The sequence below is a fragment of the Topomyia yanbarensis genome, chromosome 3 (genome assembly GCF_030247195.1).
Source record: "Topomyia yanbarensis strain Yona2022 chromosome 3, ASM3024719v1, whole genome shotgun sequence".
NCBI classification, from domain to species: domain Eukaryota; kingdom Metazoa; phylum Arthropoda; class Insecta; order Diptera; family Culicidae; genus Topomyia; species Topomyia yanbarensis.
The window spans coordinates 128,085,656-128,099,378 of NC_080672.1; the positions used below are offsets into that span (position 1 = coordinate 128,085,656).

Sequence of the window (13,723 nt, forward strand, 5' to 3'; positions counted from 1 at the left end):
TAAAACTAATTATAACATTGATGCTGAGTGGCACTTTTTTGCAACTTCTCATGGAAAAGGACCCTGTGACGCAATTGGCGGGACATTGAAACAAATGGCAAGAAATGCGAGCTTAGCAATAGCACACGAACATCCAATCACAAGTGCAGAAGAGTTATATAAATGGGCTAACCAGCAAAGTAATGAATAATTAACAAAAATTTCGTTTTGTTATGTATCACAAGAAGAATATGAACAGGGAGCAGCTGAATGAAGTAGCCTGTATCAGAAGGCAAAAATGATTCCAGGTACACAGAAATATCACTCTTTTGTTCCTATTTCAGAAAATAAAATTGCCGCGAAACTGTTTTCGAATGACGAAACACCAAGTATTTTTAGCATATATAAACGAACAAAGTGTTAAGGTGCATATAAGATAGGAATTGTATATAATAGGAAGAAATAAATTTTAGTATAAAAAATGACCGATAATGATTTTATAAATCGGACCTATAACTTGCAACATTATCCTCTTATCATCTTGGTGTCAAAAGGTAAGTTGTAGAACTTATCATGACTATTATGAAAATCGTACGATTGTTGATGGAGAAACGCGAATAACTTATGAAAAGGGCGTAATTTAACGAATTATTATTTTTTGTCTAAACAAAATTTAAAATATCTTGAAAACGACTACATTTTCGAAGATTTTTGTAAAGAGCATTTTGATTCGAAATGACATTGGGAATCACATTCTATAAAAAAATATATTTTTGTCTGTAACATAGTATAGGATTGAAAAACATGTACAAATTTGTTGTTAGAAACTTTTTTATTGATAACTTCTTCATCATAAAATTAGACTTAAAATATTTCTTTTTTATTTAGGTTTTTGCTGGCAAAAACTAAAAAAATTTAAAAAATGGGTTTTTTTAATTCCAATTTTTAATATAAATTATAAATTTTTTGAAAATCGGCACAATTTTTTTCAGTGTATATTTTTACAAAGATTAATGAATGCCCTGCAACTCATTCTCGAATAGTTTTGCTGAACAAGTTATGGTTTTCGTATTATTATTGTTTGTTCATTGTGCATGCAAAAACACATACGCCCTTTAAAAAAAAGCTCTTGAGTCAAAATGGGCTAATAACCTGTGGAAGTCATGGTGACTCATAAACCAAACATAGCTGCAAATTTTTGTTAAAATCGGAGATGGTGGATTTTTATGGTCGGCCACTTCCCCGTGGAATTCCTCAGCAACTTCTGGATCTTCAGTGTACCCGGGAAGTAAAATTCATTTAGATTTTTATGCAGCATATCCGGAAACGCCAGGATCACTGTCTTCAGCGTCACGGTTGGGGATACCATCCGAATCGGGAGCTTTCTTCACTTTCAGTCCTTTTACCACTGTAAGGAGCTCGTCGTTGGAGACCGGATTCTCTCCGAAATGTTCACACGTTTGCGTCGAAGTGCAGTGTAGGCGATAATGCAGTTGGTTTGTGTTTCGGACAAAGACCATCCACGATGGCTTGCAGTTTGTCAGCGAACATTTAAGCTATCACCAGGGGTTGGTGACTGCTTCTTTGCAGGTGAACTTGCTCACTACTGGCTCATTTAGAAGCAGCTCAGACCGCCCGCAAGGTTGTCTTACGCTCTTCCCAAACTGCCTTGAACGCGTCTTTTGGCTTTTAGGCAGGCACCATGGAGGGTGCTGAACCTTCCGTGTCACCAATACGCTAGACGCCGGAATTTGCTCGGCATTGTTCCGGCACATGCCCTCACTAGTATTTCCGACAGCTCATCGCCATATGGAATTGAAGTGATGATGTCTGGACGAAGCTCTTCAACGGAAAAGTCTTTGTCGATGTCGATGATTGGTGGTCACCATGTGTGTACTGCACAGCCTCACATCCAGCTTCACCAGAGCTTCCAACAAGCCGTACTCTCTTGTGTTGGTTGGCCTGCTTCTCTACTCCAAGGCCCAAGTGATCAAGGCTCCTCCTTTAACAACCAACGTTCATCTGACGACCGAGTCGGTTAGTACGTCCAGCAACCGATTGTACTGCTATGGTCTCCACCTTGGGGAGCATAGTAGCTACATACGAATACACTGTTGATCTTGGCGATCACGAACACTCTCTCTCTCTGTTGAACATGGTAACTGTCCATTATTTGGATTCAACCACTTAGCTACCGTTATCGGGAGAAACACGATACGGCTCTGTAATAGTTGCAGATCATGCTTTCTTAGTTGCTTCATGCAGTCTCTAGCAACGAGATTATTTCTTCCCCATTTCCTACACAATGCGGACCGTCCAGGGCTCTTGTAGTTTACCGCCTGATGTCCGAAATCGAAACACCTCCCTATCTACTTGGTTACTCGCGGCGAGACTCTCAGCGAATACACCGATCATCTGTGTTTAATTTAACCTATCTCCACCAGTTTGTTGCCAACGTCCATCAGTAGTCGAATTGCTGTTGTTTGAGTGCCTCCATTCGACTGCCTAATCCGGAATCTAGATTGTACTGATCGATCAGTGCACTCCTCAGTTTTTCTTCGGTCGTAATCTCGTCCAGATCTTTGAGTACGGTTTCCTGTGACAGAGCTCTCACTTTTACCTCGCTGTCCAATGATTTAACAATTAGCACGCGGTAGGCTGAGCTATTGACGTAAGAATCCTTTTTCAGGTAGAGGATCATCTCGCCTTTCTGAGTGCGGCTCGTTTCAGCAACGTTCTCCCACAACTCCTTCAGTTACGGGGGCTTTATTATACTCTTGACAAGAGTCGTGTACGATGCTTTATCGTTTGCTTCGGCGATCAGTACATCACCCTTGTACCCCTGCCGAGCATGCTGGCGTGTTTCTTTATGTTCCTTCTCCATTTCTTACTTCTGTTGCTATTTTTTTCTCTTCGTCTGCTGGATATTCACGATTATATTCAACACTACCTATCACCGTGCAACCAAACAAAACGAACATGTTAGATGTTTGCTTTATGCGGATCTTTCCGCATGTATCTCGCCACAGAGACGTGGTGTATAGTGATGTGCGGCAGTGCTCGTTGGTTGCCCCTCGCAGGAGTGGCGTACCTAATGCACTGTGAAGCCAGTTGGACTGGCACACTGGTAGCACGATTACGGGGCTGATATTTTGGTGATATGCGAGAGCTACTAGCGTCATTCTATCGACGATTAGTGACTTTTTCATCATATCTGGTATCACTTATAACTTGGGACTGGGTTGCTCAAAATATGTTCGGTCACATTACAAAGACTGTGGGGCTCATTAAAAGTGACATTACTGCTGAGTAATGACATTACTAACGCCTCGTGTAAAGGGTCCTTATGAGGTCATAGAAATACGGATAGTCCAAAGTGCTACATACCTCTCAAACCAGAAACATCATACCACCGTACCTCTCCGTATGCACACACAGCTTGACCTCACAGCACTACCACACTACCACAGCGCAGAGAACAATTCGATACCTAGACAATCTCACTGGAAATAGACCATATCACTGACAATGAACAAATGTGCCTTGCATAGAAGACATCAAATGTACATTCAAAACCTAATCTGACGGACGAGTATAACGTCTTTTTGACCGTCTACACGGACGACCTAATGCTTTTAAACAAAATCTGTCAAAAAAGACTAGCTGAAGCATCAATTGATCAATTAGTATTTCCAACTAAAATGTCCGGATATCTGGAAGTATTATTATAATTGTTTGTTTATTAGAGACCCTTTGCCATAGTGATGTTTGGGTCTGATCGAGAAATATTCCCTCGGAATTCAGATCAAGCGAGCTACCCTGGAGCCAGAATGCAGAATTCATTGAATCCCTAGATCATAATGCTTACATCGAGTCGGTTTTGATAAGATTCGAACAGCCAAATGGGATTCGAGTGTTCAAACAAAATGGGGATAGAGTCCAATGGCCAAACAAAGCAGTACTGGGTAAAGATTTCGGTTGCCCTGTATATATGCCGTCAGCAGACAGAACTTAATCCATCTCAAACACCAACGACTTCGAAATTAAAATAAAAAAATAAACAACCTTTCCATCGTGATTTCAATGTTATATTCTACAACACATATTCGATTTTTTTCGCAAATAATAAAACGGTTGCTGTCTACACTGTTGTTCCGTATAACATAAATCAACGTTAAGTATGTACAGTTTACATTAGCTGCGATTACATATAAGTCACGAATTCGGAGTCGCATTATCACAATTTCTTACATTAGCTTGCTTGGGTGTCGTTTTTATAATACTGTCTCCTAGTGCCTAACTTGCTGTACCAACGTCCTACAACACTGAGATGGTGGGACGGTCCAATCGTAAAAGTACTCCCTAGGACGTTGCACGTCAGCTTCCTGTTGCTTCTGTTGTTGTAGACGCGGCTTAATCGTCACTATTATAAAAATTCGTATATATATATATATATATATATATATATATATATATATATATATATATATATATATATATATATATATATATATATATATATATATATATATATATATATATATATATATATATATATATATATATATATATATATATATATATATATATATATATATATATATATATATATATATATATATATATATATATATATATATATATATATATATATATATATATATATATATATATATATATATATATATATATATATATATATATATATATATATATATATATATATATATATATATATATATATATATATATATATATATATAAACTCAAAGATTTTTGATATCATGGCATTAAAAATTTAAATAATGTGCAACCTTGTCAAAATATCGCGCATTTACAACAGAAGATAGCACTTCCCAAGTCCGGCACGACATATTTGTGTACGCTAACCAGTGCCCTTTAACACGCAACTGAGGTTGTCCGTTCAAACACTATGCTTTCTTTTGGGTTGTGCTCGTTTCCAGCACACTTTTATGTACAATCTCGAACACAATTATTACACACACAATCGCTTGTACATTCAAGCTCCATTTGCAAACACGATGCAAACATCAGTGTTGCCACATTTTATTCTGTACCTAGGGTGAAAATTTTATCTTTCTGCCATTAATAAATAAAGAATTCTTTACAAATAATCGATCCGCTGAACTCTCCTGCTTCATTTCCCGCTGCCTAAAGTAAACCCTTGTCTTGTATTTGTTCGTTTATGCCAACTAAACTTAGGTCCTGAGCTCACTTTCATCTAAACACTTTCTCAATAAAAATTATAGTTGACAATGTCGAACAAAAATTTCGTTTACACTTTCATCTCCCGAGTTCTGTACCATTCTGTACATTTTCACAAAATTCTGCAATCTGTACCGTACAGATTCTGTACCAATAAAATTTGAAAAATCTGGACTTTTGTAGATAAATCTGTACTTGTGATAACACTGGTTAACATAGTGTCGTGGTACTAGTTTTCTCTTTCGCTCTACCTATCATCATCAGCGTTGACTAATTTTGCTTTGTGCGCTTTGGTTCAATGTTTGAGGCGAATGTGTATGTAGATATATCTAATTTGTTTACCTGCAATGGTAGCAATCTGTGCTTTTGTTGCGCAAAGACGATAACTTTCTTAGCAACAAATTTACGCGGATCGATGGAATGCACAACAAAAGTTTATTATTTATCATTTCAATCATCGTGAACTAGTTCATGGTTCCTAATATATTAGTCACGATTCAATATCCATGTGCGTGAAATAGTTCATAAAATATTATTCATGTATACGTGTATTGATTGTATGATGTATTCTTGACTCTTAGTGAATTATTCACGACACACAATTAGTGCTCGTTCACAAAAACATAAAATATTATTCTGGTATTCGTGAATTGGTTCATGATTCCTAGTATATTAGTAATTACTCACCATTCGTGCTCTTGAAAAAATTCACAAAACCATTATTCATGGAACCGCTCCCATAAGCTGCTATTGAATTTTTAGTTGACCCGACTTCAAGTTCCCGAGTTACGGGTTGAAGAGTGTGGTCACACAGCAAATTCCCATATAAACTGGTACCACCATGATGTGCAAATGATACAATACATATTAAAAAGAGTGCAACATTACTTAGATTTGCAGGTCTAGATCACTAATGATCAAACTTTGACCACATTGTCCACCTATGACGGTTCATTATGCCTCCGGGGAACTCGCCAAGTTCCTAAGCTATCATCACATCTATTCCCCAGCGAATTCTTGACCGATTTATACAAACTTGATTTCAAATGAATGATACAGTAATCCCATTGCCTACTATTGAATTTCATTCGGTTCTGACTTTTGGTTCCGGAGTTACAGGATGATTAGTAAGGTCACATTGGAATTTCTCATATAATCCGTTACAATCGTAATACTTCAGAGGCTAAAAATATATTGAAATGGTCACCGAATTACTTCGGATCGCAGGTCTAGATCAATGATTGCCAATCGAACATTCTTTAAATATATTATCCACTTTCGACAATTCCAGAAGTTCCGGATCCCGGGCATATTTCACAATTAAAGTGACATCGGTGATGACAACCGATTTTCTCAAACCAAATCTCAAATGGAAGGTATAATATGCAGTTGAGTGTTGCATCGCCACCATTCCACCCCCCCCCCCTTACTCTTACACATCCATCCTTTATCATCCTTCCCCCCTGGGCCAAACTCACAACCGCATTCCCTTTATCCACCGCGCATTCCGAAATACGATAAAGGGTTTCTGAGGCATCCTCTACTCTCACTCTACTAAACCACCCCCGCCTCTCTGCATCCAAACCCATTCCCTTAGCATTTCAAAATATTATCACATGAAGATAACATTGAACTCATGCTGATTAAGCTATAGGTTTTTGTTTAAAACAAGTCAGCGTCGACTTTCGTGGTAGTCGTGGGATACTTGCTAAGTGTAGTAAGAATGTAATAGACATTTACGCAATTATATTGGACATGACTAGCTATTGAATCATAGTTTGGATAAATGAGAAAGGCACAATCGCACCACTAGATGGATTGAAACAGGTGTTTCAAAGTTTGCATACACTTTCTATGTTTAAAATACCTAACTCCTACATTGAGTTTCGTAGAAAATTTTTCGATAAGGGGGTTTTTCGTGAAGATTAGCAATTTTTATTTCAAATGAGTAACAAACCCCCTTTATTGGAAAATGATTTCAAAAACTTAACATATAGGTTAGGTATTTTTTTTACATAGAATGTTTCCGCGAAATTTAAGTAGTTTTTGAAGGGCAGTTAACACCGCAAATCATGTTTTTTCGGAGGCGTTCCACAAAAAGCTTCATCACCGAGTCGCTAGCTGTTTTTGCATGAACAAATTACAGAATGTTATTTGAATGATACACCATTATGCACAAGAGTTTTGGTAAATTCGCTTCACCCAAAGTTCTAAAAAAAAGCTGTAGACGTAGGACTATACTACTTAATGTAAAATATTTATTTTCGTAGTACATTTATAGTAATAATAAATCAAACATATTTCTTACGTATGGTTTAATCACAACCAATCAACATCGAATATTACATATTGAACCAAACCTTCTTGGTTATCAGGTCATTTCATTTGTAGTAGGTGATCGAGTCCGATTAAACCTATTTAAGAAGATCTGAAGAAAGAAGACAGAAAACTGTGACCGAACTAATATCTGGAGCTAAATCTTTATAGCATAAGATTAGCTTGCAAAAAACTTTTTGGTTGTGTGTGGTAAAAACCCCGGACCAGTGAAGAAAAATCAAATTTTAGACAATATAATCACATTTCATGTATAGACCAAGCATTCTAGTTATATTTTGCCATTATTGTAACTTTCCTAAAGTATGCATAAAAATATAGCGAATGGAGTGGTCTTAATCATATATCGAAACTATAAATATACAAGAATCGAAAACAATTTTATATATAGACAAGATGCGTTGTTGCAATGGTTTTTCAAGTTGCAGTGTATTCATTCATAAATAGGCTTTGTAGTATGTACCTATTAGTAGAATCAAAATACTATAGGCTGGGTGGAAATGAATCAATGAATTGATCGAACGTAAATAATAAACTTTCGTTGTGCAATTTAGTAACAATTTAGATCTACCTACCTATCGTAAACCAATTCACGAGACACTGGTGAATTCATGCGTAATATTTCGAGTTACGTAAAATAGTTCCTGAGAAAACATCAAAACAGTGAAAGTTTTGTGATCTAATTCAAAACCACAAAAACCAAATCACGATCAATATGAATCAGTTCACGTCGTATAGTTGGACTGTAAACAATCCATCTCCATAAGTAAAAGCATAAGTCCTGTTTTAGTTACGTAAAACTTAATCAGAATTCATGGAACTTTATTCGCGAATCTGGGAACAATTTCCGTGTGGTTTCTTCAAAACAAATGCAACAGAAGAAAAGCAAGTAATCGGAAACTGAGTGAACTGATATCATGGTAGGTTGTCTAGTGTCGATAAAAGGAAGCATATTGAGAATTTTCGAGTTAGTGAATAATCGGCGCGGGAAAAACGTTTCGGCGGCACGCAGCCGGCCTATCTTTCGGCGTCGGCTTATGTTAAAAAATTAGCAGCGCCGTTGGCGTGGTGCGACGGCGCCCACGTCAATTCTAGACCCCTTTTTGGTTGAAAAATTCACATACAGAGTAAAGACCTAATTTTTGCTCTATTAGGGAGGGTGCCGTACTATTCTTTTAAAAGATGGGTGGGTAATGTCAAAGACATAACCGGAGTGAAGTAGAATACACTTTAGGCTGTTAATACAAAGGCTACAGTGTTAACTATCTTCTGATCGGTTCTATTAAAACCAGTTATTTCGTTTTTTTTTCTAATGGAAACACTGAAATATCGGTACACGTACATCGAAATCTTAAATATTCGAACATATTTATCCTCATATGGTAACCCTGACAAGGGCATTTAATGAAAGTGAAACAATTCATTTGGCAACAGTAGAGAATCGGATATACTTGTACCGTTATTTCGCTATTTCCTTTAGATATACCGAAATAACTTATTTTGATAAAACCTTTCAGAAATTAGTAAAAATTGCAGCATTCGTATTAACAGCCTAAAGTGTATGCTACTTCATTACAGTAATGTCTCTTACCTACCTATCTTTCTAATCTAAAACAGAAAAATTGTTCTGAAAACCTAATAAATGCATAACCTAAAGCGCTTTAAAGCTACACTTTTATGAAATCCCGACAAAAAACAAAATTACGTGATTATCCAACAAGCTTTCTGTGTCGTTGTGGTACTGAATTATGCCCCCTTGTTGTGGTGAAGTTTATCCACCGACAATCTGACACGACACTCTATTTTTAGATTTGGCAAGAGATTATTAGAGAGTTGACGCAAAAATCGGTAACTCGTACTGTCAAACGGACATTTGTATTTGACAGTACAAGCTACAAAATTTTGCCTCAACTCTCTAGTAATCGACAAAACTGTCATGTATCGTATAGAGTTCCTACATTAAAGGTCTGGTCAAGAGAAAATTGATAGCCATAGCTTCAAGAAATGTGGCTCAAAAAAGTTGAACTAAACTTGAAATTGTTGAAGCAATATATGTTCTGGTTTTATAGATCAGCTGACAATAAATAATTGTATTTTGTAAAGATAGAACGATATTTGACAAAATATTGGGGAATATGCTAAATTCAGAGTAAAAGACATATAACAACGTCATTGCATATACTGCATTTTCGACGTAAAATCTTTGAAATCTGATAGTAAATCATTTCATTCTCGACCAACGAAAACGGAATGGTTTATCAAACAATGTATTTGAAAAATGTTGTTTCTTTCAATTTACTTTTCTTGAAGTCAACTGAAGTACAAAGTTAGTCAATACCACTGTACTTTCTACTTGAAACGTTTATATAAGATGCTCATGTGAATACAAAAAACTTCTGCTCGTGTGAATATGTCAAACTCATCTTGTTTAGACTTTTACTAGAGTACATTAGTGTTCTTTTATGAGAGACATGTTACGTAATGATGTGTAACTCATTATACGGATGGAGCTACTAAAAAATTCACAAATATTTTAAACCGGTATAAACATTTGCGTACTATGTCCTATTAAATGCATGAAAAAAATCAAGCATTGTATCCATTATCGTTTAGATAACATTACAACTCATGTAACACATATTCCACCGTTAGTCTTACATAATATCAGCCATGGTTTGATGCGGAATTGAAGAATTTTAAAAACCGGGTGAGGAAAGCGAGGAAAAGATACCTGAAGTCCAGGAGCACACTGCACAAAGCCGAACTCCGTGATTTGGAGGGTCAATACAACAATTTGCATGCACAATGCTATCGCAACTATATTCAACGCATCGAAAGCAATATTCAACGTGATCCTAAATCCTTCTGGTCGTTCGTCAACCGTCGTAGGAGCTCGAAAGGAATACCCCTTAATGTTCGCTATAAAGGAAGTTCGGCTGCTACGTCATTAGATGCCGCAAACATGTTCTCGACTTTCTTCCAAAGCGTGTTAAGTAATAACTCACCACCTTTGTTGGAATCGTACCTGAGCACTTTGCCGCTGCACAACCTGAATTTATCTCGTATTATTTTCTCTCGTGAGGATGTTCTCGTCAAGTTGCAGTCTTTAGATGCGTCCAAGGGAGCGGGACCCGATCATTTACCACCATCGTTCATCCAAAACTGTGCGGACTCTCTCGCATTTCCAGTGTCCGTTATTTTCAATCGATCGTTGACTGACGCTGTTTTTCCTAGTTACTGGAAATCTGCTGCTATCACACCTGTGCACAAGAGTGGTAGCGTTCATGATGTGGAGAACTATCGGGCGATATCGATTCTCAGCTGCCTCCCGAAGGTATTTGAACGATTGATATACGACATTGTTTATCAGTCCGTGCGTCATATCATCGTTGAGGAACAACATGGCTTCGTCAGTAAACGATCTACAACCACAAACCTTATGGCGTATGTATCCAGCATCATCGACAAACTTGACAAGCGACAACAAGTTGATTCCATTTATGTTGACTTGTCAAAGGCCTTCGACCGTGTTCCGCATCGCCTTGCTGTCGAGAAGCTTAAACGCATCGGATTTCCGGACTGGTTAACAGATTGGATTGCTTCTTATCTCGCAGGACGAAGCGCTTTTGTTCGATTAGGTGATTCACTTTCTACACCTTTTGATATCTGTTCTGGTGTGCCACAAGGCAGTCATCTTGGACCATTGCTCTTCATTTTGTTTATAAATGATCTTGGCACGGTTTTGAAATCTCCGAAATCTATGTTTGCCGATGATTTGAAATTCTACCGACTTATAAAATCTTTGGAGGATTGTAAATTACTTCAGCTAGACATTGACGCTTTGTTAAATTGGTGCACCATCAATGGAATGGAGGTGAATATAAAAAAATGCAGCGTTATTACATTCACTCGGATCCTATCGCCGAACATGTTTAACTATAAAATGTCGTCAGCCAACGTGCACCGCAACTTCGTCGTCAAAGATTTGGGAGTTTATTTGGACAACAAGTTAACTTTCTCCGAGCATGTAGCGTCTACTATCGCCAAAGCGTTCTGCATGTTAGGATTTTTAAGGCGAAACACTCAGTCGTTCCAGAATGTGTACAGTTTGAAAACGCTTTATTGTTCGCTTGTACGCAGCATCTTGGAGTATGCCGTTCCTGTTTGGGCTCCTTATCACGGAGTCCACATTAACAGCATTGAGAGGGTGCAGAAATGTTTCATCAGGTATGCTCTTCACCTTTTACCTTGGACCGACCCAGTTCGTTTACCGCCGTATGTGCAACGTTGCGCATTAATCCACCTGCCTACGCTTGCTGACAGGAGAATCAAACATCAACGAATGCTTATTTTTGACATCCTGGACGGGAACATTGAAAGCAGCCAACTCTTGGGTCAACTTAATTTCAATGCACCTAGAAGACAAACACGCCAAGTGGACTTTTTCCGTTTACCGTTGTGCCGTACGCAATTCGGACGAAACAACCCGTTAAATGTATGTTGTCGTGTGTTTAATCAAGTTTCATGTTTTTTTCGATTTTAATGTTGCAAGATGTACTTTTAGTATTAGGATTAGTTGATAAGCCAGTCTGTGCGATTAATAGTCGAAGACCTATATATATAAATAATAGCGATAGAATTTATAGGTTTTCATTGCCCAGCTCACTATCGTCGTTTGCTTCCCTTTCAGGAACCGGTGGCCCTTCGGTAGTGCACGAGGGTGAGGATGCCCTGTTGACCTGTGTCGTAATGACACCTTACAACAATGACACCGTCTTGTGGCGGAAAGGTCCCAACGAGATCCTGTCTGCGGGCGTGAATCGTGTCACAAGCGACAAACGTATCAGCATTCTTCACGATGACTGTAAGTACACCAGACAGCCGTTTTTGTATATATCTTATATTCCAATCCGGTAACGGGCTGTGTGAGAGAGACAGTAGGACAACAGCGAAGGTATCGTATAATATCGGAATTGCTTATACTGCCGTTCTAAGCATAATTGTCCCATGTATATAGGGAATCCCATAGAACATGGGACAAATATGCTTTTAACGGCAGTATAGCGGTTGAATGGTGTCGAAATAGTCCTACACCTACAAAAAATGGTTTCGAATTGATGAGAGGGAAAACAGTGAAAGCAGTTTTGTCACCCATTTAGCACAGCGACAACTTTTGCCGGCCCCCAAAGCAATAATCGTTTCTCATTAACTAACTAACGAACGAAGCGAGAACGAACCAAAACGTTCTAACGACGGATAATACCTTGTGGGAAGTGGAGCAGATTATGATTTTGGCAAAGTTCACGCTGTGCCAGTCGGGTGTTACCGTGGCGATGGTTGAGTTTCAAGCCACAGCAATAATCGGATTGCCATGGTAGGTTGGAATTTCGAGGAAAGTGTGGGTCAAATATTCAACATTTCCGAAAGGTATATTAGAATTCTCGCCTGAACTCCCATCAATGTTAAAACAATTTGTCCCATTCCCCTTTTTAGAATACCCTTGCACATTTTTTGCCTAGCAACCCCACCGTGTAAAAAGCGAATTATCAATAACTCCTCTGCAATTTTAATTAAGAGACAGAGACACCCGCGTGACAAAGCTCAAATTTCCAAATACTCTCTACGGCACCCTCCGGGTATGGTCTTAATGGTTTTCATTGCTCTGTGCAACTTTTTCGGGAAATTTCGGCACGTCATTAAAGTTCACGGTGGAATTTCTGCCAAATGAAACGATCGCACGGAGGTGTCTGTTTGCTCGATGAACCTTACCTTTCCATAACGACAATACCGGCGAGATGAAAATAGAGCAAAATATGCCAAGAGTTATGTTATTTGCTCATTACCTTTCCCGCTCGGCGCATTAGATAGAACGAGCGTCGGCAAAGAATAAATATGCTTTACCCTGCCCGAAAATAAAGGTTCAGGTAAATTACTCGACAAACAATTAAAGTTACTCACGGATGCTTCTAATTTCTAAGCCCGGTAATGCTTTTGGTAAGCGTGAACACACAAAACGCTTTCAAAGCTTGCGCTGGATGTCGCATTTCTAACGAGCTCAGGATTTTTAATTAAAAGGTATTAAATTATTTTCGCAGTATCATCATGAAAAATGGAACGCATATAGCGGTGATAAGCACTCCTGTCTCGCAAAAATATTAAAGGCCATATAGTGGGAAGACGTCTA

At 38.1% G+C, this 13,723-nt stretch overlaps 1 protein-coding gene across 5 annotated transcripts in view; it reads left to right on the forward strand.

The window, feature by feature from the left end:
- Nucleotides 1–13,723, forward strand: part of LOC131692092 (Ig-like and fibronectin type-III domain-containing protein 1) — a 372,057-nt gene that overhangs the window by 321,430 nt on the left and 36,904 nt on the right. For all 5 annotated transcript variants that reach the window (XM_058978946.1, XM_058978945.1, XM_058978949.1 and 2 more), the window contains one exon: nt 12,230–12,403. In XM_058978946.1, the coding sequence (XP_058834929.1) occupies nt 12,230–12,403 (174 nt within the window). The remainder of the gene's footprint in view (nt 1–12,229; nt 12,404–13,723) is intronic.